This window comes from Carassius auratus, chromosome 6, assembly GCF_003368295.1.
Source record: "Carassius auratus strain Wakin chromosome 6, ASM336829v1, whole genome shotgun sequence".
NCBI lineage: Eukaryota > Metazoa > Chordata > Actinopteri > Cypriniformes > Cyprinidae > Carassius > Carassius auratus.
The window spans coordinates 3,661,211-3,688,577 of NC_039248.1; the positions used below are offsets into that span (position 1 = coordinate 3,661,211).

Below are 27,367 nucleotides of genomic sequence, written 5' to 3' on the forward strand. Positions count from 1 at the left end.
GAAAACAATCATTGTTTCCACACAAACACACAAAAAAAAAAGTTTTTAGCAAATTATTATTAGAATGATTTCTGAAGATCATGTGACACTGAAAACTGCAGTAATGATGCTGAAAATACAGCTTTGATCACAGGAATAAATCACGTTTGAAAATATATTACAATAGAAAACAATCATTGAAATTGTAATATTTTACATATTAAGGTCTTTACTGTATATTTGATCAAATAAATGCAGCCTTGGTGAGCAGAAGAGACATTTCAAAATACATTTTGGATTAACAATTATGATTTACTTCATCTGAATGTTTTGATGCTCTCTGTGAGCAGCCGACTGAATGTGTAAATCTAGTTGTTGAAGAAAAGTTAAAAAAACATCTGTGTGCATTTCATAAAGGAAGACAAATAGTATGGGTTTTAATAAGTCATGGGGGAACTGTATAATCTGTTTCTCTCCCTGAGGCAACGAGTGCCATAGAGATGGCTGAATTATCCTCAGAAACTAGACCTTAGGTAGTGCTGGTTTTGATACGTGCATCATTCATACAATGCAGACAATAAATATGTTGTTACATAAACGTCATCTCTGTTTTCAAACCGCTCAAATTTCATTCTTCCTACTGAACTGTTAGCGTTTGCGCAGCTGCTGGAAACACAGTCAGAGACCTGTTCAACAGCTGACACTGCGGTTTAATCCACTGGATTGTGACCCTGAGGTCAAAGGTCAAGCACTGCAAAAGCTCACCCGATACTGTCATATATTAACAGATGACTGGGACTCCAGGTCGACGATGCCAGATCACATCAGTGTGAAGTGACAAAAGCGTTGAGCCGCTCTTTTGAAAAACATTGCAAACGTGATTGTAAGAAATTAATGACCAGCACAAACACTTTGGGTGTTATAATAATTTTAATAACATAGACAGAGATAATTATTGAGTTGGTTTACAAAATAAATACGATGAAAGCAAGTGAAAGAAGTCAGTGTACAAGTGATTGAACAGAAGAAAGGTTTCTGGAAGATCAGCTCTGATATCAGTTCAGCTCAGACGATGCTCAGACGAGTCCTCTCTGGTCCTCATGTGAGCGCTGGTGGAAGACGAACGAGACCGCCGCGTCCCAGGATGCCTGCAGCACCGGGTCCCTCAGGCCTCTTTTATCTGAACAGTGATGCCAGTTGGACAGATCGCTAGTGCAGTCCGAATCCTCCGGAGGAGCACGAACCTGTCGACTGTTCACACAGCGCCTGCAGCGAAACCTGACGGCACACACACAAAAAAAGTTTTGTGCATCCTAGAATTTCTGAAAAAAGTCTCAGTATCTGATGATGTCGAGTTCAACATATCGAAAAGCTGTCTTAATTTCAATGAAAAGTAGTAGTCAAAAATATTTAAACTCGATTTAAATGTCAAATAACAAGCCTTGTGAAGCATTTGAGGCTTTTTCCTGACCCTACCCGTGACATCGAGCTGCAATTATAGCATCCTCTTTCAAATGATGCACACATCTTGTTGATTGCAGTTTCAACACAAAAGCAATACTCAGCAACAGCATCTGTGTCTTTCTTCAATCTGAGAATCACTGTCTACAGTGTGACTATGAACCCGGGGGTGACACCAGAGCATTTCGCGACTCCTTATATTAAACAAATCATGTCTTTTGGCAGTTTTTCAGGCATTTGATGGATAATAAAAGATGATGCCACCTTATAAATGACTGACAAAAGCAAAAATGCTACAAAATATATCCTATTTTGAAAGAAAGTGTTTCATACTAGAGTAAAACAAGCAGTAATTTTGGAATCAGCTAAACGAATATGATGCAGGGTGTCATTTTTGAACTTGTTCATTTTCTGTATCCGTAAATTAATCATATAACGCTACTTCATCATTTAGTCAGAAGGCAGCAGTATTAAGAGTTGTGTTTTTACCGGTCATGCGTGTCGCTGACTGTGTCCTCGTTGAGTGAAAAGAGTTCTCGTAGCTCTCCGAGAGAGAAATGTCTTTCCACGTCCTGCTCCTCATCCACGACGCAGCTACTCAAAGCTTTCTTATGAGCCTGTCTCTGTAAGATCTTCTCCTCTATCGTTCCCGTCTGACAGAGGAAAAAGAGATCCACTTTAAGCATTTTGTACAATAAAAGACATATTGTCCGAGACATTTCCTGTTTGTTCTGGGAAACTTCGCTCACCGAGAGCAGTCTGTAGATGTAGCAGGTCTTCTTCTGTCCGTCTCGCCACACCCTGGCCATCGCCTGCTCGTCATTGGCCGGATTCCAGTCAGGGTCGAACATCACCAAACGATTTGCACCAATCAGATTGAGGCCACAGCCTCCAGCCTTACTGCTCAGCATGAAGATGAACTCGGGATTCTGGAAGAGAAGAAGAATTAAAGTGTGCAGGACTCAAACTAAAAGTTCTCAACGGTGCAATATTAGATGCAAATTAAAAAAATGTTCACCAGCTGAAAATAAAAACTAGAACCGAATAAAAAATAAAGCTACGACTGTAGCTGAAAAAAATTGATTTATAAATTTTTTAACACCATGAAGCTGAAAAAAAAAAACTAATTTTTTTTTTTTATATATCATAAAATAACTACATATTAAAATGGAATCTAAAAATACAAACAACTATTAGTAACATAAGGACTATGTTAGAAAAAGTAATAAAATTACTTATACATAAATAAATTATACACTTATTATAAACACACAATGTGTTTGAATGGAAACAGACTTACTGAAGGGCTGTTGAATCTCTCCACAATCTTAGCTCTCTTCTTGATGGACATCGTCCCATCCAGCCTGACATAAAGGTATCTGTTTGTGAAGAAATATGTGTTATTAGACCAATTTCAACTTGGTAATATTTTGGTTCATGGCTAATCGTGTAGCCTCTATAAGTAATGTAACTGATGTTGGATTAATGTTTTATGAATCTCTCACCTTCGGGTCCGACACAATTTTTCAAACAGATCCAAAGTCTGTGTGTAGTTAGAGACCAGAACCACTTTGTCACTCGTTGTGGTTCTGGTCATCGCAAGGATATAGTCCAGTACAAGCATCTTACCTGAAAACATAGTTTCATATAGATTACAGTCAGAAACCAATGAATCCGGGTTAAGTGCCACACAGTTAAGATTCTGTGGCCACTGTCATGACCTGTCACTGGCAGATAACTTCATGCATTTTGTACATATTTTTTATTTATTTATGTTCTTTGCACGAAACAATAAAGAATCAGAAACACTTGGAGGGTCCCATGGTGCAGCTCTGTCTCCTGGGTTAATAGTCCTTGTGGTGCAGCTGTATCTCTGAGCACACAGTGCACATGTTTAAGGTTGATAAGACTTTTAATGTTTCCGAAAGCTATTCCGAAATGCTTTTAATTTAATCAGAAATACAGTAATATTGTTAAATATTTTTACAGTTTAAAATAACCATTTCTTATTTGAATATATTTTCAAATCTAATTTATTCCTGTGACACAGCTGAATTTTCAGCATCTTTGTTCCAGTCTTCAGAATCACATGATCCTTCAGAAATCATTCTAATATGATGATTTGCTGCTCAAGAAATGCCTACACACATATATACATAGATACATACATATATAGTGTGTGAATGTATGTATATATATATATATATATATATATATATATATATATATATATATATATATATATGTTGCATGATTTTTTTTGATTAACAGAAAGTTCTAAAGAACAGCATTAATCTGATATAAAAAAAATTTTTTTTACATTTGAATGCATCTTTGCTGAATGAAGGCTGGCGTGAGTCAGAACTGACCTGAGAGCTGAGGCTCCACTGCTTTAGTGGAATACTTTTGGGGGAAGAGATCCATTGCTCCATCAAACCCCTCTTCTCCTGCCAGACACTTCTCATAAATCAAGGCAGGATCTAACAAAGAGAACAAACACATTTGCCGTTGGTGTCAGAAAGTAGAAAGATGGCTGATTATGTTGCTGAACACTCACGGTTGCAGAGCTTCTTAAGCGAGGTGATGGACGACAGAGAAGACACGCTGATCTTGCCGCTCTGCACACTCTCCACAGGTTTGGCCTGCTTCAGGAATAACTTATACAGCTCTTTCTGGAGGGGAGTCAGTCTGACACAGTCACACAAACAGAACTCATTAACATGTTCGCAGTCACACTCAAATAATAAAGCCACATGCTCATTTCCAACTAATTATCGTATTGCTCAAGTGCTAATGATTGCAAACATCCATAAGGTTGCTGGTTACTGAAATAACAATATCAAATGTTTAATGTTTAGCATTGCTTTTACAAAAAGTAGAGAATATCAACTGATCTCTTACTTGCAGCAGACAACCTGTTCAATCTTCACTGGCAGGTACTTGGAAAGAATATCTGAGGTTCTTCGAATCAAACACCTTAACAGAACAAACGATGTTTAAACCAATTGATTTGAAGGGTGAGACAGTGAGGAGTGTTTTACAGACTCTCTCAAGCTCACCTGTTAACTATGCTGATGAGCTCCTGGAGCTTCTGCTCTCCGGCTGCTCGGTCTTTATCACTGGCGTCAGCGTCACGGCCCTTCAGGATCGGGATCTCGAAGCGTTTCTTAAACTCCTGAGCTGTGCCTGAGAGAAGAGGGTGATGCATCAACACAAGATCTCCCGCAGGGTCATGTGAAACTGGAAAGATGAAAGGTCTCTCACCAAGAATACCAGCATTTACAAAGTGCACCAGACTGAAATATTCCAGCAAGTCGTTCTGGATGGGCGTCCCAGATATCAGCACTCTCCTCTGGGCGTTCATAGCGTTCAGAGCCTGGTACGTCTGATTGTCCGAGTTCTTCAGCCGGTGACCCTAAACCAATAACACAGGACATACAGAACGAACGAACGCAGCATTCATTTGATCAAAAACACAGTAAAAAAATTTAATATTGTGAATTATTATGACAATTTAAAAGATCTGTCGTCTCTTGTGATGGATTTTAAAATGTAAATTTTTCATGTGGTGTTAAAGCTGAATTTTTAGCATCATTATTCCAGTTTAGTGTCACATGATCTTCAGATTGTGATACTTTTTTTTTTTTTTTTTTTCAGGATTCTTTGATGATTAGAAAGTTCAAAAGAACAGCCTTTATTTGAAATAGAATTTTTTTTAAACAATAGAATTTTTTACTTTCACTTTTAATCAAAAATGCATGCTTGCGGACTAAAATTATTTATATATCCATAGTTAAATCTATAATATTTTCTGTCTTTTGAACATTATTATTCTAGTACACTCACCTCATCACAAATAACCAGCCCAACTTTGCCCTTGTGCAGGACTCCAGCATGGAGGCGAAAGGTTTCGTAGGATATGATCAGAATTGGAGTTGGCACACGTATGCCATGCTGGGACATGAAGCTTTCTGCAAAAACACATGCAGTGACATCAACGTGTAGTGAAGACGGATAACAGAGGCATTTACGGTAAACAAACAGTGAAAACATCCAGTGTGGGGTTTTCTACAACTAAATTACTGCAATTAAACATTTCATTATTTACTCAGATGTTTATGCTTAAAATTATAAAACAGTGAAACAAAATGACTTTAATATATATTTGGATAAGTTTTGCATCTCAAGTGAACTGATCTCGTTTCTAAGCCTGTCATTAACTCCTGTTGTACTACAAGAATGAATCAAATACCAAGTTTGCGATCGATCTCGTCTTTGGAGCCGCCGTCAATAGCGAGAGGCTGTATGCGTCCACCGAGCCATTTGCCCACTTCATTGTACCAGTTTCTGACGAGGCTGGAGGGGGACACCACGATGGCCTTGTCGATCTCAGGCTTGAAATCAGGGCTCTGTTTCAGTAAAGTCCACATGAGAGAGATGCACTGCAGCGTCTTCCCCAGCCCCATCTCATCCGCCATTATACAGCCGTACGAGTTTTCAATCCGCCTTCCTGTCACACAGTCCCACAGGAACTTCACACCCTGCAGAAGAACACCGTTAGGATGATCTGAAAGGCCTTTACTTTAATTAAATGTCTATATTTATCCCATATTTTGGAAATATGGAAGCTTATTTGAGCTATAAATAAAATAAAAAAACCTTCACCTCACATTTTAAGTTTAAGACTGACTTGATTTCATCACAATTCTGATCATTGTAAAGAAGTCGATGCAAATTTAGAGCTTGCAAATCCAAGATATAAACTTGAAATTCTTTTACACAAAGTCTGAATGGTTTCCACTAATCAAACGATAATAAAAATGTTAACTGCAACTTTAAATTTCCCAATTCTGACTTTTTTCTTGCAACTGAGAGTTTAGTTTTAACAAGTAGAGCACAAAATTAGTCAAACTTCTGAAATTGCAATTTATAGATCATCTGAAAGATGTATATAGTAAAATATACATAGTATTATAATACAAAAATAGTATTTCCATTGATGTACGGTTTGTTAGGATAGGACAATATTTGACCGAGATACAACTATTGGAAAATCTGGAATCTAAGGGTGGAAAGAAATCGAATCACAAATCATCACTAAAGTTGTCCAAATAAAGATCTTAGCAATGCATATTACTAATCAAAAATTAAGTTTTTATATATTAACAGTAGGAAATTTACAAAATATCTTCATGGAACATGATCTTTAATTAATATCCTTTTTGGCATAAAAGAAAAAATCTATAATTTTGACCCATACAATGTATTTATGGCTATTGCTACAAATATACCCCAGTGACTTGAGACTGGTTTTGTGCTCCAGGGTCACATGTATCAGACTGATAATTGTGCATTGAATGATTATTAATCATACCTCTCGCTGATGGGGTCGAAGCACTTTACTGAGCACCGGATCGACCACCACATGCACCGGTAACTTCTCCCTGCAGAGGAATCAATCAGAGAGTGATCAGGACATTGTTGTGCAGCTGCAATGTAAGACACCTCTGAAAACCATCAGATGTCACGCACTTGTCAGCCTTGATGAGCTCGTGAGCGCTGATGGCAGGCGGCTCGTACAGAACCAGAGCTCCGTCTTCAAACGGGTCGTGCAGGGCCTTCCTCACCCCGGCCCGCCTCAGACCCAGAGCCCGCAGACCCAACGAGCCTGAGCGGAGAAACACAGGCACATCTGAACCCCTACAATACACTCACCACACCACTGACTTAGGCCGTATAATCATCACACCATTAATTCAACGATAGTAAAAATACATTGAAGACAATTGCTGAAGTAGAATTTATATTTAATACAACTAGGTTTGCAAAACGATTAATCATGATTAACTGCATTGAAAATAAAAGTTTGTTTACATGTGTGTGTGTGTACTGTGTATATTTCTTATGTATATAATTTAATGTATAAGCAGAAGTGTAGAAGTGTAATGTAAATAGACAAATATGTATACATTTAAAAAATATTTATATGTAAATGTAGTAATAATTGTATAGAATTTAGATTATATAAATATAGTTTTTTATAATTCTAACATTTTCGTTACATGTGCATGTATTAATTATATATATTACACCGTACACCGACAGTATCTAAACAGAAAATATTATTTTGAATGTGATTTAATCACAATTTATCGTTTTGCAGCCCTGAACATAATATTTACTAAATCTAATTTGTCCAAATGAATAATAATGAAAAAAATCTAAGAAAAAAAAACGTATCTGTAAAATTGAATTATTTAGTTGGCAATAAATTAAGAGACAAAATTGTTTAACAGAGTCAGTATACTAATGAAGATCTCTGTGTGATCAGGTGTTCATGTTCTTAGTGCAGTGAAAACTAAAATAAAATGCAGATAATTAAAACAAAAAGTCAAATATCAGCTTTGGTGATGTATCGGTCAACCATTAATGAAAATGAGACTGACCTGTGTAATTTGGGATGGGAACTTTAAATGGCTTTGATAAGATCCTGCGAATGAATGCTTCCTGTGAAAAGTTAAAGCGATTAGTTATATCATCAAAACAATTATATAATAAGTTACAGTAATGCATATTTCAAATGTAATCTCCCAGAATTTATCAATAGCCTTGTACATGAACACCTACAAGATAAAAATCATCCTTTAGGATCCTGAAATTTCTTGCCAAATCTATCATGCATTTCATAATGCATCAGTGCAAATATTGCCCAAGCTGTCTGTTATCCAGGATGACTGAAATCTTTCTAGTTTTAAATATGAATTGCTTTAGAAATTGGCTGTCCTCACACACACACACATGCCAAAAAGCAGGATTTATGATGTCTTGTGTTTCTGTTTTTATTATATGATGTTTTCAATTCCCAGTGTGTCTCCACACTAGTGTTTTAAAGTGATGTATAGCTCACATGCTCGTTGTCATCTGTGCACAGGGGTCTGTTGGTGAGCGCGCTCAGGGGTCTTCTGAACGGAGAGATGTAGGTTTCTCGACAGTCTCTCTTGTTTTGTGGGGCCTGTAGAGTAAAATCAGTGCAAACAGTCAATAAGGTCTTCACTGATGATGATAATTCAGTCAAGATAATAGCTTATGAGACCAACTCACGAGGTCAGGCTCCCAGTCCTCATCATCTGAATCCGGCCCTTGCTTCCTTTTGGCCACCTGACTGGGTGCTAGACTTCTCCTCTGAGGGTATTAATGATTTTAACGATTTTAATCAACTTACTGAACACGAATCAACAACAATCATAACAACACACACTAGATTACGAGTTAGTTACATGAATCAACATTTAGAACGAATTAAAAGATTAAAACTTCAGCCTACCATTCTGGATCAGGAATCCAATCCAAATTAAATCAGTATATTTAAGTTGATGTGCATTTTTTTTCTTACTTCGGCCCGTGCACTATATAAATAACGAAAAAACGAAACGAAAATCACACAGCAAAAACTCTTCGTTTTAAAGTAACGTTACAACGAGTATCTTATTTATGAATATATGAAGTAATCAAAAAGGATGTGTTTATTTTCGTTATCAAACACCGGGATATTTGAGAGTCCCGCGCAGAGTCCACACACAACCCTACGGCGAAGAAGAAGGGACAAACTCTCCGTCATGCGTTTCTAAAATAAAAACCGCTCCGGCAGGAGAACCACATAACTAACTAATTATAATAATATATATAAAAAATTTGATTTAATTTTATTACATAATATTATTTGCCGTTACTCGACAGGGTTAAGAGAGCCCATTGGCATGAAAATGTTAATGTATATATTTTTATAATGTCTTAGTCTTTTATTTTACTTGATTCTAAGGTTTGTCCGTTTGTTAATAACAGAAGAAGATAGTTTTAAAACATAGAGTTTTTTGTGCTGCTGTATGTTATTTGCTTATTATAAAAAAAATGTAGATTCTATTTTGGAATTCTGAGGTTCATCTGAGTGTTTTGAGCGTAGTTTATATAAACGTCCACTAGATGGCGCGCTTGGGTTGTTTATGTTGACTGCAGCATTGACACAAAGTCTCTTGTCTTTGATTGGCAGCAGGTAGTGGTGGAAAAGTAGTATTCAAACTTATGCATTCTGTTTTCTCAGAGATCAAATATCATGAATTCATCAATGTGTGAAAAATAACAGAAAAGACACGTAAAATTATAGTAGTACAATAAAGAGATGTGAGCATTAAGCCTAAGCCCCGGAGGACATAAACGTCTCCACAGCACTGTGCACAAGTTGCCTTCATTTCATGGCCTGCGTCCCAATGTGCATACTATCCATCTTAAATTCTATTTGATACTACAACAAATGTTATTGCAATATCATATCAATTTGTGTACTGTTTAGCAGATATAAATGCTTCCATAAGAAATTTTCCATAAGAATGCTCTAAAAGTGTTTGGGTCTTGTAGAACAAAAGCTGAATGAAAGCGTCCCAATGTGCATAGGCTACTGTCAACTCCATCTGCCCTAATTAATAATAAAAATTACTAATATCATTTATATCAGTTCGAAAATGCATTAGCATATAGATTTTTTTTTTTATTAGTGTTTTTTTATAGAACGAGAAACTGACTTTTCTGGTATGTAAATGTTGGTGCAAAGCAAAACACAAAATGAAACACGTGGTATGACACACAAAGATAAAATGTATTTCTCTTTAAATGCATCATCTGTATAAAAATCTGAACAATAAATTCCAGGTATATACATTTTATAAATAATACAAAATATAATTATGATAACATGTATACCAAAAAGAAAAAATGCAATAAATACATTAAACAATAGCAGTAATTTCCCTTAAATAAAGCAGGGGATGCATAGCATCCAAAGGGTAAATTGATGCCATTCTGAAGAAAAAGGAATTGACTGTGCCGCTGTGAAACATAATGAGCAGCTCCCAAATAAACCTGCTTTCTCAGAGGAACAAAACTCAAAACTGACCAAAGCAAACCAGATCAGAACAACATCATTGCATGTGATATAAAGGCGAGTGATGTGTCAGAGAAGAACATGACATGATGAATAAAGCTTTGCTCTCTGGCATCTTTCAAAGGTTGGATAATATAGCAGATAATCTATTAGATCTATGATCTATGAGTCAAAAACAAAACAGAAATGCAACACAAAACAGGGCTAAAACACTGCAAGTAATCTAAAAGAACATTGGAAGGTTAAGCTGATGTCTACTCTATGATGTTTTCAACACAAAACAGTGGGTAAAATCCCTCTTACATTCAAAGACAGTTTAGTTTGAGGGTGAATCTCATGAAAACACTTTCTGGTCACATTTAAAAATAGAAATAATAATAAAAAATAAAAATGCAATTTGCAATTTGTACTGTAACAGTCATTTTATGTACTATAGTAAATACTTCTGCAATGTATAAATATGATATAATTTTTGCATTATAATTTTACATTACAGTATTGAGAATGTGAGTTTTGGGAGAAACAGATGTATTTTTTTTTTCAAAAAATTGGCTTCATTTTTTAAACTAAGTAACATTTTCTGTTTATTTCTGTTGAATTTACAGCGGAGCATGATTCAGACACATTCCTCTGAGAATGAGTTCACAGGTAGTTATAAAGACACTAGTCTTTGAAAACATTACAAGTGATATATGAGCAAAAGTAAAAGTAAACCATGAGATTAATACAGTAAGTGTGAGAAATGGAATAGAAGAGTGTGACGATCGATTATAGAAGTGTCCCTACCTGAGGTGATTTACTATCTATCTCTCTATCTATCACTTTGGTATGTCATTCCTCTTGCATACAATAAGTCAACACTCAAAAACACAGAACAAAAACATGAAATGTGACAATGTTTCAATTAAAATACATTTTGGTAAACCGGTACAGTGCTGTGTGCTACGAACCTTAACCAGGGCACCATTTCTTGTAACTGACAAACCAAATGTCACGTATCCCGACAAAGATTCAGTCCTTAATAGCATGCACAGAAAAACAGATATCCACTCGAGCAGTGAAACAAAAGACAATGTTGATCAAAGAAGTTCAAATTAAAGAGGTATTTCTTGATAGCAGAGGTTACTGAATGTGGCATCAGGATTAACTGGTTAGCTGCTGGTTGTGTTTGTGCAAGTGTGTAACGCCAAGAGCACATTACAAGACAGTCACGAGTCAACCGGAGTCATTTAAACACTCACGGCTCAATTCACCTGCATATTATTCATGAACAACACGCAATACATCTTCATCAAAAATACAGTAAAATTACAGTAATATTGTGAAAGTTTAAAAAGTAGTTTTTTATATGTGAATATATTTTAAAATCTAATTTAGTCCTGTGATCAAAGATGAATTTCCAGCATAAAATCTGTAACATTATTAATATTTTGCTCTCACTTTGATCAATTTAATGCATTGTTGCTGAATAAAAGTATAAATTTCTTACTGACTCCAAACGTTTGAGCAATAATGTAAATCAGGTCATTGACGTTCTTTTCAATCCAAGAATGATTTATTTCTATGTAAAACAGGCCTTTTATAGAGTACAACATTATTCATAAAATTCAGCGCCTTTACTGCTTATGGAAAGCAGGCGGAATTTGTTTAAAATAGAAAAGAGTTGAAAAGAGTTAAAAATAGTGTGTGTACATTTTCTGGCGATCATGGCAGCAGTAATTCATCTAATGATGATCAGATGATGGAAGAGAGTGTTATAACCGGGCATACGTCCAGACATGCAGTGTAATCGAGTATTATTTCATCATTATAAAGAGCCGATGCAGGACTCCACCAATAAGCATTCAGAACCGGCCTGCAAACTGCTAAAATGCTGCATGCAATATACATATCTAAAATAAAAAACGAAAAAAAGGAAAGATTTGTTGTAGACTACTCACAAACATAAAAAAGTGACACGCTTCAGTCTTGTAATGTGCACATGGCTTAAGGAAAGTGTGTGTATATTAAACACACATGCTTAGCTGATGAGTGAATTAAAGCACCTTCTGTTCTGTTATAATGAACCTTCAATGCATCCACGTTCTTAAATCTTCTCCAGTTTCAGATAATGTGAAATGTAGGACTTCAAGTTACTTTTCACAGTCTTTCCATGCAGGTCTGGAGCAGGAACCTGACGACTCGCTTCCCAGAATCTCTCCCTGCAGGACGTCCCGTATCCCTGTGGTTCCTCTGCTGATGCTAGCAGATCCGCTGCGTTTGCAGTGCATCATCAGGAGCGCTGCATCCGATTCCTTGCACTGGAATTTCCTCGCTGTCTACACCGGAGCTTTGGGTTGATTTTACCGGCTGCGTCTCCTGAGCTGGTCTCATCCCACACAGCTGCAGTTGGCCGCTGAAAGCCATTTGATGGTCTGCCAGCTCGTCTGGGCGTCCATGAAGGAGATGGTCTCGAAGCGTGTAGGTCTGCAGCAGGGGTGAAGGCTCACCTTGCGGCTTGGAACGCTGCCGTTGTCCGTCAGCACCTTCAGGGCCAGGTCGTAGTTCTTACGGGCGCTCATGCACGTCCCCACACAGTACTTAAACAGCACGATCTCATCCGAGTCGTAGCCGAGGCCCAGATCACGCACCTTCATCTCTTTCCTCTCCAAACGGCAGTCCTGGCTGCTCCGGCCTCGCTTACGGTTGCGCCGCTCCTTACGGTTCCTACTGGACCTCCGTGAACTGGAGCTGTTTGTAGAGGAGCGCTGCCACCGGATCAGATGACCCTCGCCTTCCTCGTCCAGCGACGAATCTGAGGAGACAGAAAACACGAGCAGATGAGAGAAGTGACCACAGAACGTGACCGAACAGAAAGATTCTGTCATCATTAGTTATTTCCTTACAAACCCATATGCCTTTATTTCTTCTGGGCGACCGATAGGTGAAATTCTGAAGAATGTCTTTTTTGGTGGTGAGGGTATCAATGATATTGATTATATAATTAGTTTTTTGGTCAAACAGACACAATTTCTCCAGAGAATACAGCTTCTGGCTAGTGGCTCTGATGCATTAAAATAGTCTCAATTCCTGCCGGCACAAGTCACATCCGCGCACTGTAATGTAACACTGGCATTTTAAAAGGTGATAACACTAGTGGCCCTGGTTCACACCTCGGCAGCTGATTGTGTAACGTGCACATCTCTCTACGGTGTAAAACATTCCTCACAGCCACTGCGCTGGACTATTATTGTACTGGAACTCATGCAACTGCAGCATGCAGCGCTGAAAACATCCCACAGCATGCCACATCATGTTTACAGAGTTTTGTTTAAAGGTGAGGAGAACCTTAGAATATGATTCAAACTTTCTCCAGGCGAAGATTGCAATAATGAGCTTCCAACAGAGCAATTTGCTGTGTCAAAACCTGCACGGAGGAGCTCTGGATTATTTGAAGTGGAACATAAAACTGATAAGGAAGAGCGAGCTGAGATTATTCTATCCTGTGCATGAGCCAGGGAAAACATGACAATGTACTGGATCTGGAAAACTGGTGTACAACAACCCTCCAATAAACGTGTGCCGTTTTTTAATGTTGAAATACTTTCTCATCCGTTGTTGCTGTAAGCAGTTCTTTTGAAGCTCATACAATCATTAGTCAAATATTTATTTAAATATTGCAAATTCCACAATATTTTTATTAAGACATTTTATACTACCATAGTTTGTGGTAACTAAACTGTGTTTTTGAAAGAAATGAATACTTTTAGTCAGCAAGGATGCAATAAATAGCTCGAAAGTTATAGTGAAGACATGTTACAAAAGATTTCCGTTTCAAATTAATGCTGTTCTTTTGACATTTTTATTTAGCAAAGAATCCTGAAAAATAAAATGCATCATGGTTTCCACAAAAATATGAACTGACAATAATCAGAAATGTTTTTTGAGCAGCAAATCAGCATATTCAAATGATTTCTGAAGATCATGTGACACAAGACTGGAGGAATGATGCTGGAAATACAGCTGTGCATCACAGTAATAAAATATCAGTGTAAGACATAAAGCTATTTTACATTTTTATAACATTTCCCATTACAGTCTTTACTGTATTAAAATGCATAAAATACATATTTCAAAAACATAAAAAACATCTTACAGACTACAAATTTTTTATATATTTTCTTTGCAGCATCTTTCACATCTGTTAATATATTGTATATTTGAGCTGTTTGTGTATTTGAATGGCCAGTCAGCATCCACTGATGGCGGTGTTTTTGAGAACGGGGTCTAATTCAGTGGCAGGATATCACGGTTGACTTCCTGAAGAGTGAGTGTAAACACTCGGGGACTGTAGCTCTGTAAAAACACTGCTCTGTTTGTTTGCCCAACATGTCAGCTTGTGGCTCAGCTAATGCTGATCATGTTTATCATACTGCACAAAACAAAGTACATGAGCATGTCAGCATTAAATGTCAGAAGATCCGTCGAGAAAACATGGCTTTATCTTAAGTCTGTATTGTAGTGCATGTCCTCACAAGAGATACTCAAGGTACATTTGCATTCCACTCGTGTTTAGACATTATTATGTGCACAGATATTTCATTTCCACTGAACATAAATAGAATCATTTGCAAGGAATTTGTCTTGAAGCAATGTGTCACTGTGACATAACACAGAATCACAGGATGAGAAGAACATTGTCTTAAATTTCAACAAAGATTTTCTAAAAAAAAAAATGCAGAAAAAGTGTTGAAGCATGAATTTCACACAAGCATCCAGCTCACATTTCTTCACCATTCTTTCTTTCTTTTTAGTGTGAAATCTGATCTGGGCATATTTTGGACGGGTTTTGTAAGATTCACCAATTAGGGCTTTCTGAAGTGCTTGAGGTAACAGAAAGTGGAAAGCATCCTCCTGACAGGTTAGGCAGAAAATCTCATATCTGACCTAAAGGCTTCCCATATGACAGAAAACACAGAATTCAATCTCTTTTATCTCAATTGTTTTTCCAAGAAGAGAAAAACAATAAGTTCTGTTTTAGTGGTCTAAGTCTGCAATGAAAAGTTTCATTATAAATAAATACTCCTCATCAAATTTCTGATTATCTGAGCCACTATCCACATTATAAAGCCCTACACACTTACTGCACAGTATGTCAACTACTGACTCATTTGTTAATACTTCTATTTCTCCAACGTTATTTTAAGAAAAGCATCTGAGACAAAGTTGATAGTTACTGAAACATACGGTAACTGAAACCTTCACATCTGAACCAGCTCAGTGAAGATCCATGAGCTTCTGTCTGCTTTAGCAATATGACACACACACACACACACACAACATATCATTTTGAAATTGCTCATGTCTATCACCAAGTGTAATTTTACTGTTGGTACAGACGAAAAGTTTAATTACAGGCTTTGCAATAACGTCAAAGCTGGAGGAGGCTTGTAAACTATACTGAAGTGTATTTGAAATTTCTCCTCTTCTTAAACTTGCTTCCTAATCTAATTGTCAAATAAACCTAATATTGTAGGCACTTTGATGAATTGCTTTTGTTCCTCTTTTGCTTTGGATAAAAGTTAAATGCATAAATGTATTTATGTAATTATTTATGTGTGTGTGTGTGTGTGTGTATCTATTTAAATAATCTAAGATTAATTCAAAGATTCATTAAAAAAACATATTTATATATATATATAAATATGATTTATATATGATATGATATATCATATAATTTTTATATATATATATATATATATATATATATATATATATATATATATATATATATATATATATATATATATATATATATATATATATTTCAGGGCAAAAATAAAACTACTACTAATAATAATAACAACAATAATAATAATTTTAGCAGCTTTAACCTCTGAGAATTCAACACTCATTGCTCATTTGCTGAAGGAGAACGTGTGACAACTAGCCCCGGTTCCCCTCACAGTGTCAGAGATGTACTGACCATGCAGTCGTGCCCATGGCGCTCTGCTCTGCCTCTCATCTAGATCTTTCTGTGGTCCTGGATGTTCTGCAGAGGTTGATGAGGCTCTCAGCTTGCTAGGACGGGACTCTTCTTTCTCCTCTTGGAGGAAATGTCCATCAACGAGACCCAGAAGACACACAAACACAAGAAGCATCACCTGCAAGAAAACCAAAAGATGTCATAATCACGGATACAGCATGTACTGAACTGAAGCTGTTGTTATGATTGCAAAGAGACAGCAGAGCCAATAACACACGCTAGTAGGAATTACAATGACATGAATCCTCAGGGGTTAATCTAGTGCGCTGTCATGGCCTGTCCATTACTCGTCTGTGTCATATAAACCCTGACAGAGTAAACCGATCCGTGATGTCCGATCGGCACATTCACATGGATACGCTTCCCACCCCCAAACCTGAACTGCAGGAGACCTCCAGTGATCCTACACAGCCAACACTACAGCCTCTTTAATTACTTAAGCAACACCCAACACCGCCGTAGATCCTCATGAGTAAATATTTCAGGGTGACTCTAATGAATGAATGTCTGTGGAGTGTCTGGCTGAAAAGATCCAATGAGCCGGAGTGAAAATCAAGCGTGCTGACACACAAACAAGTCCAAACGGACACGCTTCTGACACATTTGATAATGTGGTACAGGCAAGCCGAGACCAATCAGGGGTTGTGATGTTGTGTCAGGCAGCACCAAAGCGTGAGTTTATTTATTAGCTGATTACTCAAATGATATGAGGAATGCTCACCTTCCAGTTCCTCAGGTGACATCGGGCAGGTGCAGCCATGCAGGTCTCCAGACTTCTCCACCCTTTGCCATCTAGAAAGGAAAAGATGCATAGTTTGATATGCATGCAAATATAATGGCACCAAACAAGTGGCTCTTAAAGAAGCAGTCTCCCACAAATGAAAAGTCCCTCATTATTTTCAGCAATGCATTTCTCATAACTTTGATGGAAAGATCAATGAAAATCAACTCCGAAATAAATGTGATAAGATGTGCTTTTTGAATTTTATGGGGAAAACATAACAGCATATCTGACAGATGAATAATAGGAGAATTTCAAATATATTGTGAGCAATGTTTTTGTTGTCACAAAATTTAAATTATTTAATCATTTTCTGTCTTGCTGTATTCCCTCTCCTGAAAGCATGATGGGAAAAGAGATGTGCAAACATCAATCAGACATCATCTGACTGTGATTTCATGACTCAGCAAGTCCCATCTTTCCTTTATCCTGCATCTTGCGAGTAAACTCAGGAAATTATATAACACATATTTATTCTTCCAAGACTATATACTCATATTAAACTCATTTTGCCCAATTTTTTATATGGTCATTCATCAAATTATGTAACCTTTTGAGGAGAGATGTGCTTCTACTTTTAAAAGCCAGGCATTTGGAAAGTTTAAAAAAATATTATTAATTATGATGAAGGATTTTAAGACTCATATATACATTTTCACAAAAAAAAGTGTGTACTACAAAGAAAACATGCTTAAAAATGAAATAATTGGCATTTATATTGTCATTTTTTACTAAATTAAACTATAATCTTTTATTATTCTTTATATATATATATATATATATATATATATATATATATATATATATATAAAAATTACACTTTTTTTCATAAAATTTTTCATCAGATGCCCTAGGATCCACTTGAAAAATTATTATAATTAGAGATTCAAAATGATTATGAATATGATTTTTGCAATAAATATTGGCAACTTTTTACTTTACTGTACTTATTATTATTTTTTTTTTTACAGTTTCTTTTCTCTGAAATGTTCCCCAAATGCTCTAGCACCCCCTTAAGAAATCATTATTATTATAAATTCAAAATCATTTTAATATGCTTTTCACAATAAATACTGTTTCAAAGCAACTTATTTTTTTGCAGTTTCTTATCCCTGAAATTTCCTGAAGACAAAAACTTTTTATTCACTAAGCAACAGGACAATTTTCACCTAGCAATGCCCTAGCAACTACACAGAACACCTTAACAACCAGTTTTGGGGAAAGTTACTCTTAAAATTAATGCATTACAATATTGCTTTACTCCCTAAAAAGTAACTAATCGCGTTACTTATTTACTTTCCATGGAAACTAATGAATTACATTACTTTTCCGCCACTTTTTCACATCTGGGCTGAGCTTTCTTGCTTGTTTCGAAATGAAAAAGCTGTTTTTGGCAAATGCAAAAGCCCTTTCACACCAAAAGTGAAATGAATAAGCCTCAGGCTGAAGGAAATGTAAATTAGAAAAGCTCAAACAAATCATTCAGCTGTGCTGCCAATCCTGAACACATGAAGAATAGGACGCAAGAGAAGAGAGAGTTCTGTTCATCTTTCGCTTATTAATATTGTTGAATTGGATCATCTAAGGTCAACAGCAAAGACACTGGGATTAACTACATAAAGGATATTTTACATGTAATTATCACAGTTTGTGTAATATGTGTAATATTTGCATTTTACTGTTTTTATTAATTTTGAGGAATTCTAGAATGTCAGTAACATCAAATGCTTCTCCACTTATTCCCGATTTCTTTACAGGTGAACTGCCAGTAAATCATTGGGGAAAAAAGTAACTGGCATTACTTATTTAAAAAAGTAACAAATTAAAAGGTAATTTGTTACTTTTCTAGTTACTTGAAAAAAATAATCCAATTTCTTTGTAATGCGTTACCCCCAACACAGCTAGCAACTAGCCAGAGTACACTTAGCAATGCCGTGGAAATCACTCAGAACAGAAAATGGGACTCGAAGTCTGTTCTAATAAAGCATTCCACCTAAATTGACATTATATGGCTTTGAGGGTTTCCTTGACCACATGTATAAACTTGCAGACAGTGAAACATTCTCTCGTGCTGCACGTAAACGATGCATAACGATTAAGCAACAGGATGTGATGAAAGTATCAATGCAATTCAGAGCTGTCCTAGAGAGATGATTTCACCTGCAGCCTTAAATATCAAATTTAAAGCACACCGTTGCTATGAATAACCCACCATTGCCGAAGGCTGCAAGCTGTTGTGTGCACTGACACAATCTGCACAGTTTGGCAGCTTCACTGTGTCACATAAAGGTTAGCAGAAGATTTAAAACACTCTGTGACTGATACCACTATTCAATTATAAACTACAAGCATATGCAACCGTTAAAACCGACGTGTCTGCACGCTAACGTCACTAAATAAAACTGCAAAAATAATAACAAACAGAGAGCCCTGCACCAAACTCACTTGAGCGGTTGCACCAATGTCTACATCTTGGATTGGAAAACCAAGACTTCTATATATCAAGATGACTGATGCATTGGTGGATCGTGTTGATAGTTAATGTGATTCTCTACATCTGTGTTTGCTCTGTTCGGACACCTGTGAGAACTCCAGGAGAACTGACTTCATATATTGATTCAAAATCACCCAAACACCAACCGATTCAAACACACTGAACAGAAATAATGAAGAAAAGTGATGTTAGTCCTGCTGTATTTGAAACAGACACCTGATCTGGTGTTTAATCAGCAAATGCTTTGACATTCAGACATTTTTAAGTGTGTTATTCTTAGTCCTAAATAGTTTCTGGGCCACTGTATAGGTTTACACGGTCATATATACTACAATCTCCATATATATTTATTTAAATTAACATTTTAATGCTGATTTATACAAGCAGATTTTCATGTATTAATTGAATTTTAAAAAAAACATTTATTTTAATTATAAAATAATATCTATCTCAGGAATTTAAATCACTAAAATTGAAATTATTGTAATAATTCAATTTAATTTCCATATATATATTAATTTACACAGATGTATGCATGCATGTATGTATATCCTCAATAAACATTTGTGACAAGCAGTAAATCACAAAAACACAGGCTTAAACCCAATCACAATATGCAAATAGTTTTAAGATGATTCACCGTTGAGCAACTTCTTTCAACTTCAAATTAAGAAATCGAATCATTCATCATCACTGTGAAATGTTGCCAAAACATGCTTAAAGGCAGCGAAGGTTTTGATGTGGCAAGATGTTGATAACACAGGAAAATTAAAAAAACTAAAAAAACAAATATGCCATTAAAATCAATGGATGAGAAACCTAAGTCAACATCCTCCTGACATACATCAAAGAGAACGTGCTTAAAGAAGACAGACTGTGAAACTGATATGATGTGTCTGGTTTCAAAGCGTAACACTGAGCTGCACGAGCCAATCACATTCAGCCAATGAAGATGCCTATAAATCAGCCACTGAAAGACAAAGTACAGGAGCAAATGACTTTGCAACATGTACAACCAAAAGTAAACCTTGAACAAACACACTATCATTCAAAAGTTTGGTTCGGTATTTTTTTAAGAAATTAAAACAAAGATGCATCAAATTGATCAAAAGTGTCAGTAAAGACATTTAAAATGTTACAAAAGATATCTGTATCGAAAATAAATGCAGTTATTTTAAACTTTCTATTCCTCAAAGAATCCTGAAAAATAAAACCCTTCACAGTTTATACAAAAATATGAAGCAGCAAAACAGAATAATTTCTGAAGATCATGTGATGCTGAAAGCTGGAGAAATGATGCTGAAAATTCAGCTTTACATCTCAGGAATTAATTATATTTTAACATCTATTCAAACCAAAAACACTTATTTTGAATTGTAAAAATAGTTAGTAATTTTCTGTATTTTTGAACAAATAAATGAAGCCTTAAACATTAGAAAAAATAAAAGATTTGCTCTTTCAAACAATTAATCGTGATTAATCATATCCAAAATAGTTTATATTATTTATATATATATATATATATATATATATATATATATATATATATATATATATATATATATATATATACACATTATATATATATATGTGTGTGTGTGTGTGTGTGTGTGTACTGTGTATATTTATTATGTATATATTAATACACATGCATTTATATACATGTATTTCAGAAAAATGTTATTTTTATATATTAAATATATTTATTTATAATATCCATATGTAAATATTTTCAATATATATACTGTATGTGTATTTATATATACATAAACACACACACATATGTTATGCAAACCAAACTTTTTGTATGCTGTATGCGATTAGTCACGATTAATCATTTGACAGCACTATTAAAAATAAAAATACGGTAAATATCTTTCCGTCCATTATCTTGTGAAAGCTAATGCATGTCTATGAAAATGTATGCGTGATGCATCTTATTAATGTTGGTACTGTACTTTATTATTCTGACACTTAAAAGTGTGCAACTTAAGGGAGTGTTCTTTTTTTATATATAATAAATTTTACACCTTCAAACATTAAAACGGACAAACTAAGCCCCACAGCCGTACATTAAAGGAAAGACCCAAGGCATTTTGAGACCAGAATATCACAGAGACCTGGGGATGAAATCTTTTCACTTGTTCCAGTAAGTACCCACCTAGAAACTGCCCAGAATGCCCTGTGCACTGCAAAGAGACAGGGAGATTTTAACAGGCAAGCCCCAGTCAAACTGTCTACTCTTGTGAAGAAGACAGACAGAGAGATGATCAGAGATGTATACATTTTATCCAAGCCCGTCTGTGAACGAAGAGAGATGAGCTGCTCTGGAAGGACAAGTTTGACAGAATTTAAACATGATTCTGTTTCTGTAAATGAAGAGGCGTCTGTTTGGATTCTCTACTGAGAAACTTCTGTGTGAGCGTGACAGCGGAGAACCAGATGTCCGGCTGCGAACACACACACTCTCACACAATCATCTATCTCTCATCTCCTTGTTTCTCTGTGGTGTACACAGATACACACATCTGTCAGCTCCATTAAGACAAATGAACCTGCTCTCTGACATGATGAATCAAAAACATCTCGCAAATAATAAAATCCAGCGTGTGTGTGTGAAACGGATCGCGTACACTTTTCAGCAGTGTGTGTGCGTTCGCTGTGGGGTCCGAGCTGTCAGATGGACAAATGGGAGTCAAAGGAGAAATCTGGGTGGGTAACGTGTGTTATTGGGAATAATGAAGACTCAACTGAAGTGACAGAAGGAGAAAAAGAGAAAGAGATGAATTCTGAAAAGTGTTTGTATTTGTGTACTCTGATGACATTACAGAACATTCCACACGGCTGAGTTTGCTGAGTGACCTCCATGCATTTCCACTCCTAACTATCCTGAATACAAGCACCAGCTCAGACACTGTACACAGAGGCATTCTGCTTCAAATCCTTACCAGAGGAAGCTTTTACTGCCAGAAAATGTTGCTCTTTTAAAGATTAGGAGAAATACACCAATAGACACATACAGTCGACATACAGAGTATAGGTATAGCATTTAAAAAATAATGTGCAAGCAGCTCTTTGGTGTCATTTGTTTGAGACATTGACGAGACCTGTCTGAAACTCTACAGAAAATGTGATCATTAAGAAGTGATTCTCAGGGGGAAATACATTTGTGGTTATCGTTGACCAAAATAATAAAAAAATAAGTCTTTGTATTTTTACAAGCAAAAAAAATAGAATAAATAAAAAATAAATAAATAAATAAAAAAAAGAGAGAGAGAGAGAGAGAGAGAGAGAGAGAGAGAGAGAGAGAGAGAGAGATTAGTGACTGAGGAAGCAAATCTATTGTACATTAATATTGATAATCAATTCATCACTGAAAAAATTATCTGGTTTAGAAACATTGTTCACTCAATTTTCTAAATTATTAAAGAATTTCTCAAACAATTACAAATTAATGTCAAGTAACACACTGAATCAAACATATTTAAGTAAAACAAACTGAAATAGCATTAATTCTCTTGTAAAACATTTTTTTTATTTTTTTACAAATTCAAAAATATATTTCTTTATTGTGACGCAACATTTGAAAAAGAAAAAAGTCATGAGGATGCTTAAAATAAAATGTGACATTAAATGACAAAAAAAGTAAAAGTGAAGTTATTATCGGTCTGTTATCATTGGTCTATAATTATTTTCTAAGCAGTTAGCATTTAACTAGACTCTGTTGACTGGCCATCTGTTGAAAATCATACACAAAACCGGAAAGCACTTCTTGATCTGGAGAGCTCTAACTTCACTTTAGCTGGCTTCTGGGAATAAGAGCACACAGGTTTCGTTTATAAGTCCTCCTGGAAACTCAGTTATGTTTTCAAGGTTTTGAGAATGAAATAATCCCTGAACAGGCAAGGGAAAATGTACTTTTCTGCTGTGCAATTACTTGAAATAATTTCTCCGTAATGATAATGTGATATTCTATATTGCAAATAAAGTTGCCCCTAAACAAACGTCCTCTCAGTCAGCTGGTTTCTTTCTGTCTAAGTGGGTGGTTCTTGTCCAAAATAATCTGTACACTGTGCACCAGACATTACATCAAACACCTTGTTGCACAAAACTAGTTTTTCACTACGTAAGACTCAGACCCTCTCTCTGGGCTCTACTCTAGTGTCCTTCTGCCCCGCTCTGACCCTGGATAAGGTGTTTCTCATTATTGCACAACTAGGATGTTCATTAGTGGAGGCTGTAATAAATTATCCAGCCGTGGACTGCCATGCGGTGACTGCGGCCCATAATTCTTACTAACACCACAGCGCTCCTGTGTCCCGTGTGATCTCCTGACACTCATGTACTGCCCCGTCTCCATGCACACAGTCACGAAACCTACACTTGCTATGCAATCACTTCATCAAAATTAAATGGATGTCAAAAATACACCTGAGCAATTTAAAGACCAGCAGTTTACGAGGAAAGTTCTGATCCACCGGGTCAAAGATGGATGAAAAATAATGGATAAATAGACTAAGATAAAATGCAACTAATCATATATTTGAGCAGAGTTAGGATTGCAAAATAAATTAAATTTTTACCTTTAATTGGAATTGGAACTTTTTATTGCAATTAGGACTTTTACCCACAATGATGTGTTCATATCACACAGTTCAGACTGTTTTCTCCAATAGCGAGAGATAAACTAACAGTTCTTACTTTCTTTCTCACAATCCAGTCTACATCTTGTAATCTTAGATTTTTTCTCAGAATTGAGTTTACATCTTCAACTTTCTGTTTTTTTTTTCTTCTTTTTTTTCCACCAAAAAAGAGGTAACTGCAACTTTAACTTACAATTAGATTGATTTTATACCTTAATTTTATATCTTGTCATTCTAAATTTATATTTTGCGGTCAGACCTTTTTCTCAGAATTTGTGAGAACTGAGATAAAATGTTGCAAAGACCCTATTTTTTTTTTATTTTCTATTTTGAATCTGTAGCAGAAACATGTTTCCATAGAAAACACTCTCTGTCTCTTGTTGTCAAGGTCAAATGTGTCTAATAAAACTCTTATTATTTACTTTATAATATTATTTATTAATAACATTTAAAACAACAATTAATTTTAAAACACTAACTATTGTAAGTATTTATATTTTATTTAGTAACATTTGATGTTTTTTATTTAAAACTTTATTCAAATAAATAATACAATATATATATATATATATATAAATAAAATCATGTACTAATTTCAGATTTTAAAGAAAAAAAAATGGCAAAAAAGAAAAAGGTCAAATCTGGTCCCTGCAAAAGTGAGAACTATAAGATCCAGCATTAAAGTAAACAGTGACTAGGTGGAAACTGTCCAAAAATGGACCGTTTGGATGTGATTAAACGGTATCACCTCTTTCAGCAGACAGTACAACTGAAAAGGGCTGGACGCTTGCATTAGTGTCTCTTAAAGGAGGTGTGATTCAGACACTCGAGCGTTAAGTGCCAGCGCACCCAATCTATCACAGCAACAGGAAAACACAGCACATTAAAGACAATTCATCATGAATTCATGGCAGGTCAGAACTAAAGAGACCCACATATGATAATACACGGGATCCACAAAACTCCATCAAACTCTATTTAGCAGCATCACCATAAAGCTCATCATGTGACCTGCTTAAAAAAATTACAAATACTGTAAATAAAAAAAAAGAGCACACTAATGACTCAGCATTGCTTTTAATCTTTCAACACGACATAACAAATAACCCGAGAGAAATACCACAGTCTACCCTGCTGCCTTAGTCACAGAAAACCATGCCAACAGACAAATAAATTAATAATTATGATCCAATGATTACAGTATACCAGGGAGTAGCCTGCAGTCTATTGGGAAGTATTTGCAATCTGATACTGAAATCCAATATTACCTGCTCAACAAACATGCCAACCAACTCAGCCAGATGGGTGGGATATAGGTAGGATGCTACACATGGGACTGTTTCTGTGTAAGAATCTCGCACTTTCCAATCCAAATCTTTTAAAAAGACATTTACAAGAGGAGACAGTGTGGTGTGCATTTGTTCCAGCAGAGAACAGATGGGGAGAAAAACAATGCACCGGAACCAGAACTGAGATCATATTCATAGAACTGAGAATTTATTGCATACATAGCATATGAGACTTCTTAGCGAGATAACAAGACTTAAAGAGCCACAAATGGCTATAATAAGACCCCAGAGTGGAGAAAACAGTCCTGGGATTCTCTTCTAACTGTATCCAGATTTCATCCCTTCCAGACAGGAAAACAGCTCTTTCAGGAGCACACTTACTGTCAGTCCCATCATCAATCATCAGCTCCGTCAGCTGGGAAAGAAAGGCTTGTCAAATAAGCAGAGGGATACACTTAATTAAGTATTTTGAGGTACATTCTCAACCTGTTTGTACGAGATTGAGGAAAGCCAAGCAGCTGAGCAGCTTTTATTTTCCTTTCATTTTTGGGGATCAACCACCCTTCAACAGATCCAACAATAACTGATGCATATTTATACGGTTTTATAAAGCAAAGGACATTTTAAAGGAATTTAGAGGAACGAAAAGAATCGAAGACCAAGAACTCGTGCTATTTTAAAAAGACAACAATATTTAATACATAGGTTACACATTGTATTTAATCAAGTCAAATTCAAAAATGTTAATTGGATCTAATATTCTGTGACAAACAAATTATTTATGATTCTTTTAAGGGCAGCAACAACGTTATATTACATATTATTAGCTCTATACAAGTTAACATAACTTTTTTTTTTCGAAAATAAATCTAACGTGAGAAAATTAGATGCATTTTTTTCTATTTAGCAATACAATAAGAACGGTTCTGCCAATATAAATAAATAATCTATACAAAATAATTAATAATTAAATTAATTACTTAAGCTATGCTAAAAAAAAAAAGAATGTAAAAATGATCAAAATGTAAAAAGAATGTAAAAGATGCAAACTACAGACCAATGCTTGCATCATGATTCAAATTAAAGAAAAGAAAAGAAATATACAATCCTACCTTTTCGGTCCTGATCGACCTCTCCTGTCATGGACTTGAGTGAAATAAATTAAGAAACGGACAAGTGAAAATAATCCACAGATAATAAAACTGTATTCCTTAGAATGTTTCCTCTCGACCTCTCCCTGTAGTGATGATGCATAATTGTGAACATCCACGTCTTTCACATAAACTCGTGTCCAGAGTCTTGTGTTGACTGCCCCAGACGCGTGAGGTCCAGGACAGCTCGCGCGCGGTTCTTCCTCGGGACACGCTCTCTGCTCTAAATACAGGAGTCCGTGCCAAAATCAAGTCCCATAAACACATGAGAGTTTGAACCCCAGAGGTGTCAAATTCCAGCCCCTTTCACATGATACGCTACAAGCGAGCGACGCGACGCGACAAACTCCAGCGCTCCCTTGATAATCCAGGACGCAAGCGTTCCGCTGATTATAATAAGAGCCTTCTGATTGGTCGATTGGGTGCCTACGTCACGCGCGTCGCAGATTAGAATGGGTCCTAGAGCGTCGCGTCGCCAGCAGCGGGGATGGAGCGCAAGAAGATCAGGTAACGCGCTCACCTGGGCGAGTCACTGGAGTCATTGAGCTCTATTCTATTCTGTTCTGTTCTATTCTATTCTATTCACTTGGTAATATGCGGAGAGAGTTT

The 27,367-nt window shown here is 35.9% G+C and overlaps 2 protein-coding genes across 2 annotated transcripts; both read right to left on the reverse strand.

Moving 5' to 3' along the window:
* Positions 1-858: 858 nt before the first annotated feature.
* rad54l (RAD54 like) lies at positions 859-9,047 on the reverse strand. The gene is made up of 18 exons (XM_026256498.1): positions 8,765-9,047; positions 8,542-8,622; positions 8,348-8,452; positions 7,887-7,947; positions 6,973-7,108; positions 6,815-6,884; positions 5,693-5,981; positions 5,287-5,411; positions 4,705-4,855; positions 4,500-4,626; positions 4,342-4,416; positions 3,998-4,128; positions 3,810-3,920; positions 2,946-3,069; positions 2,741-2,819; positions 2,190-2,369; positions 1,930-2,093; positions 859-1,257 (listed from the first exon to the last, which is right to left on the reverse strand). The coding sequence occupies exons 1-18, from the start codon at positions 8,765-8,767 to the stop codon at positions 1,056-1,058; spliced, it is 2,214 nt and encodes a 737-aa protein (XP_026112283.1). The 5' UTR covers positions 8,768-9,047; the 3' UTR covers positions 859-1,055.
* Positions 9,048-10,121: 1,074 nt separating this feature from the next.
* Positions 10,122-27,117, reverse strand: artn (artemin). Its single transcript, XM_026256510.1, has 4 exons — positions 26,720-27,117; positions 17,122-17,192; positions 16,341-16,518; positions 10,122-13,169 (listed from the first exon to the last, which is right to left on the reverse strand). The coding sequence occupies exons 1-4, from the start codon at positions 26,748-26,750 to the stop codon at positions 12,745-12,747; spliced, it is 705 nt and encodes a 234-aa protein (XP_026112295.1). The 5' UTR covers positions 26,751-27,117; the 3' UTR covers positions 10,122-12,744.
* Positions 27,118-27,367: the final 250 nt, after the last annotated feature.

Excerpts from the sequence above, each read along its gene's own strand:
- artn (XM_026256510.1), bottom strand. The coding sequence starts at position 26,750 with ATGACAGGAGAGGTCGATCAGGACCGAAAAG. Across the intron at positions 17,193-26,719 it reads GGTCGATCAGGACCGAAAAG|ATGGCAAAGGGTGGAGAAGT; the intron begins GTAGGATTGTAT and ends TTTCCTTTCTAG. Across the intron at positions 13,170-16,340 it reads GCCATGGGCACGACTGCATG|ATTCGTCGCTGGACGAGGAA; the intron begins GTCAGTACATCT and ends CTGTCTCCTCAG.
- rad54l (XM_026256498.1), bottom strand. Across the intron at positions 4,129-4,341 it reads GAACAGGTTGTCTGCTGCAA|ACTGACTCCCCTCCAGAAAG; the intron begins GTAAGAGATCAG and ends TGACTGTGTCAG. Across the intron at positions 1,258-1,929 it reads GTCAGCGACACGCATGACCG|GTTTCGCTGCAGGCGCTGTG; the intron begins GTAAAAACACAA and ends GTGTGCCGTCAG.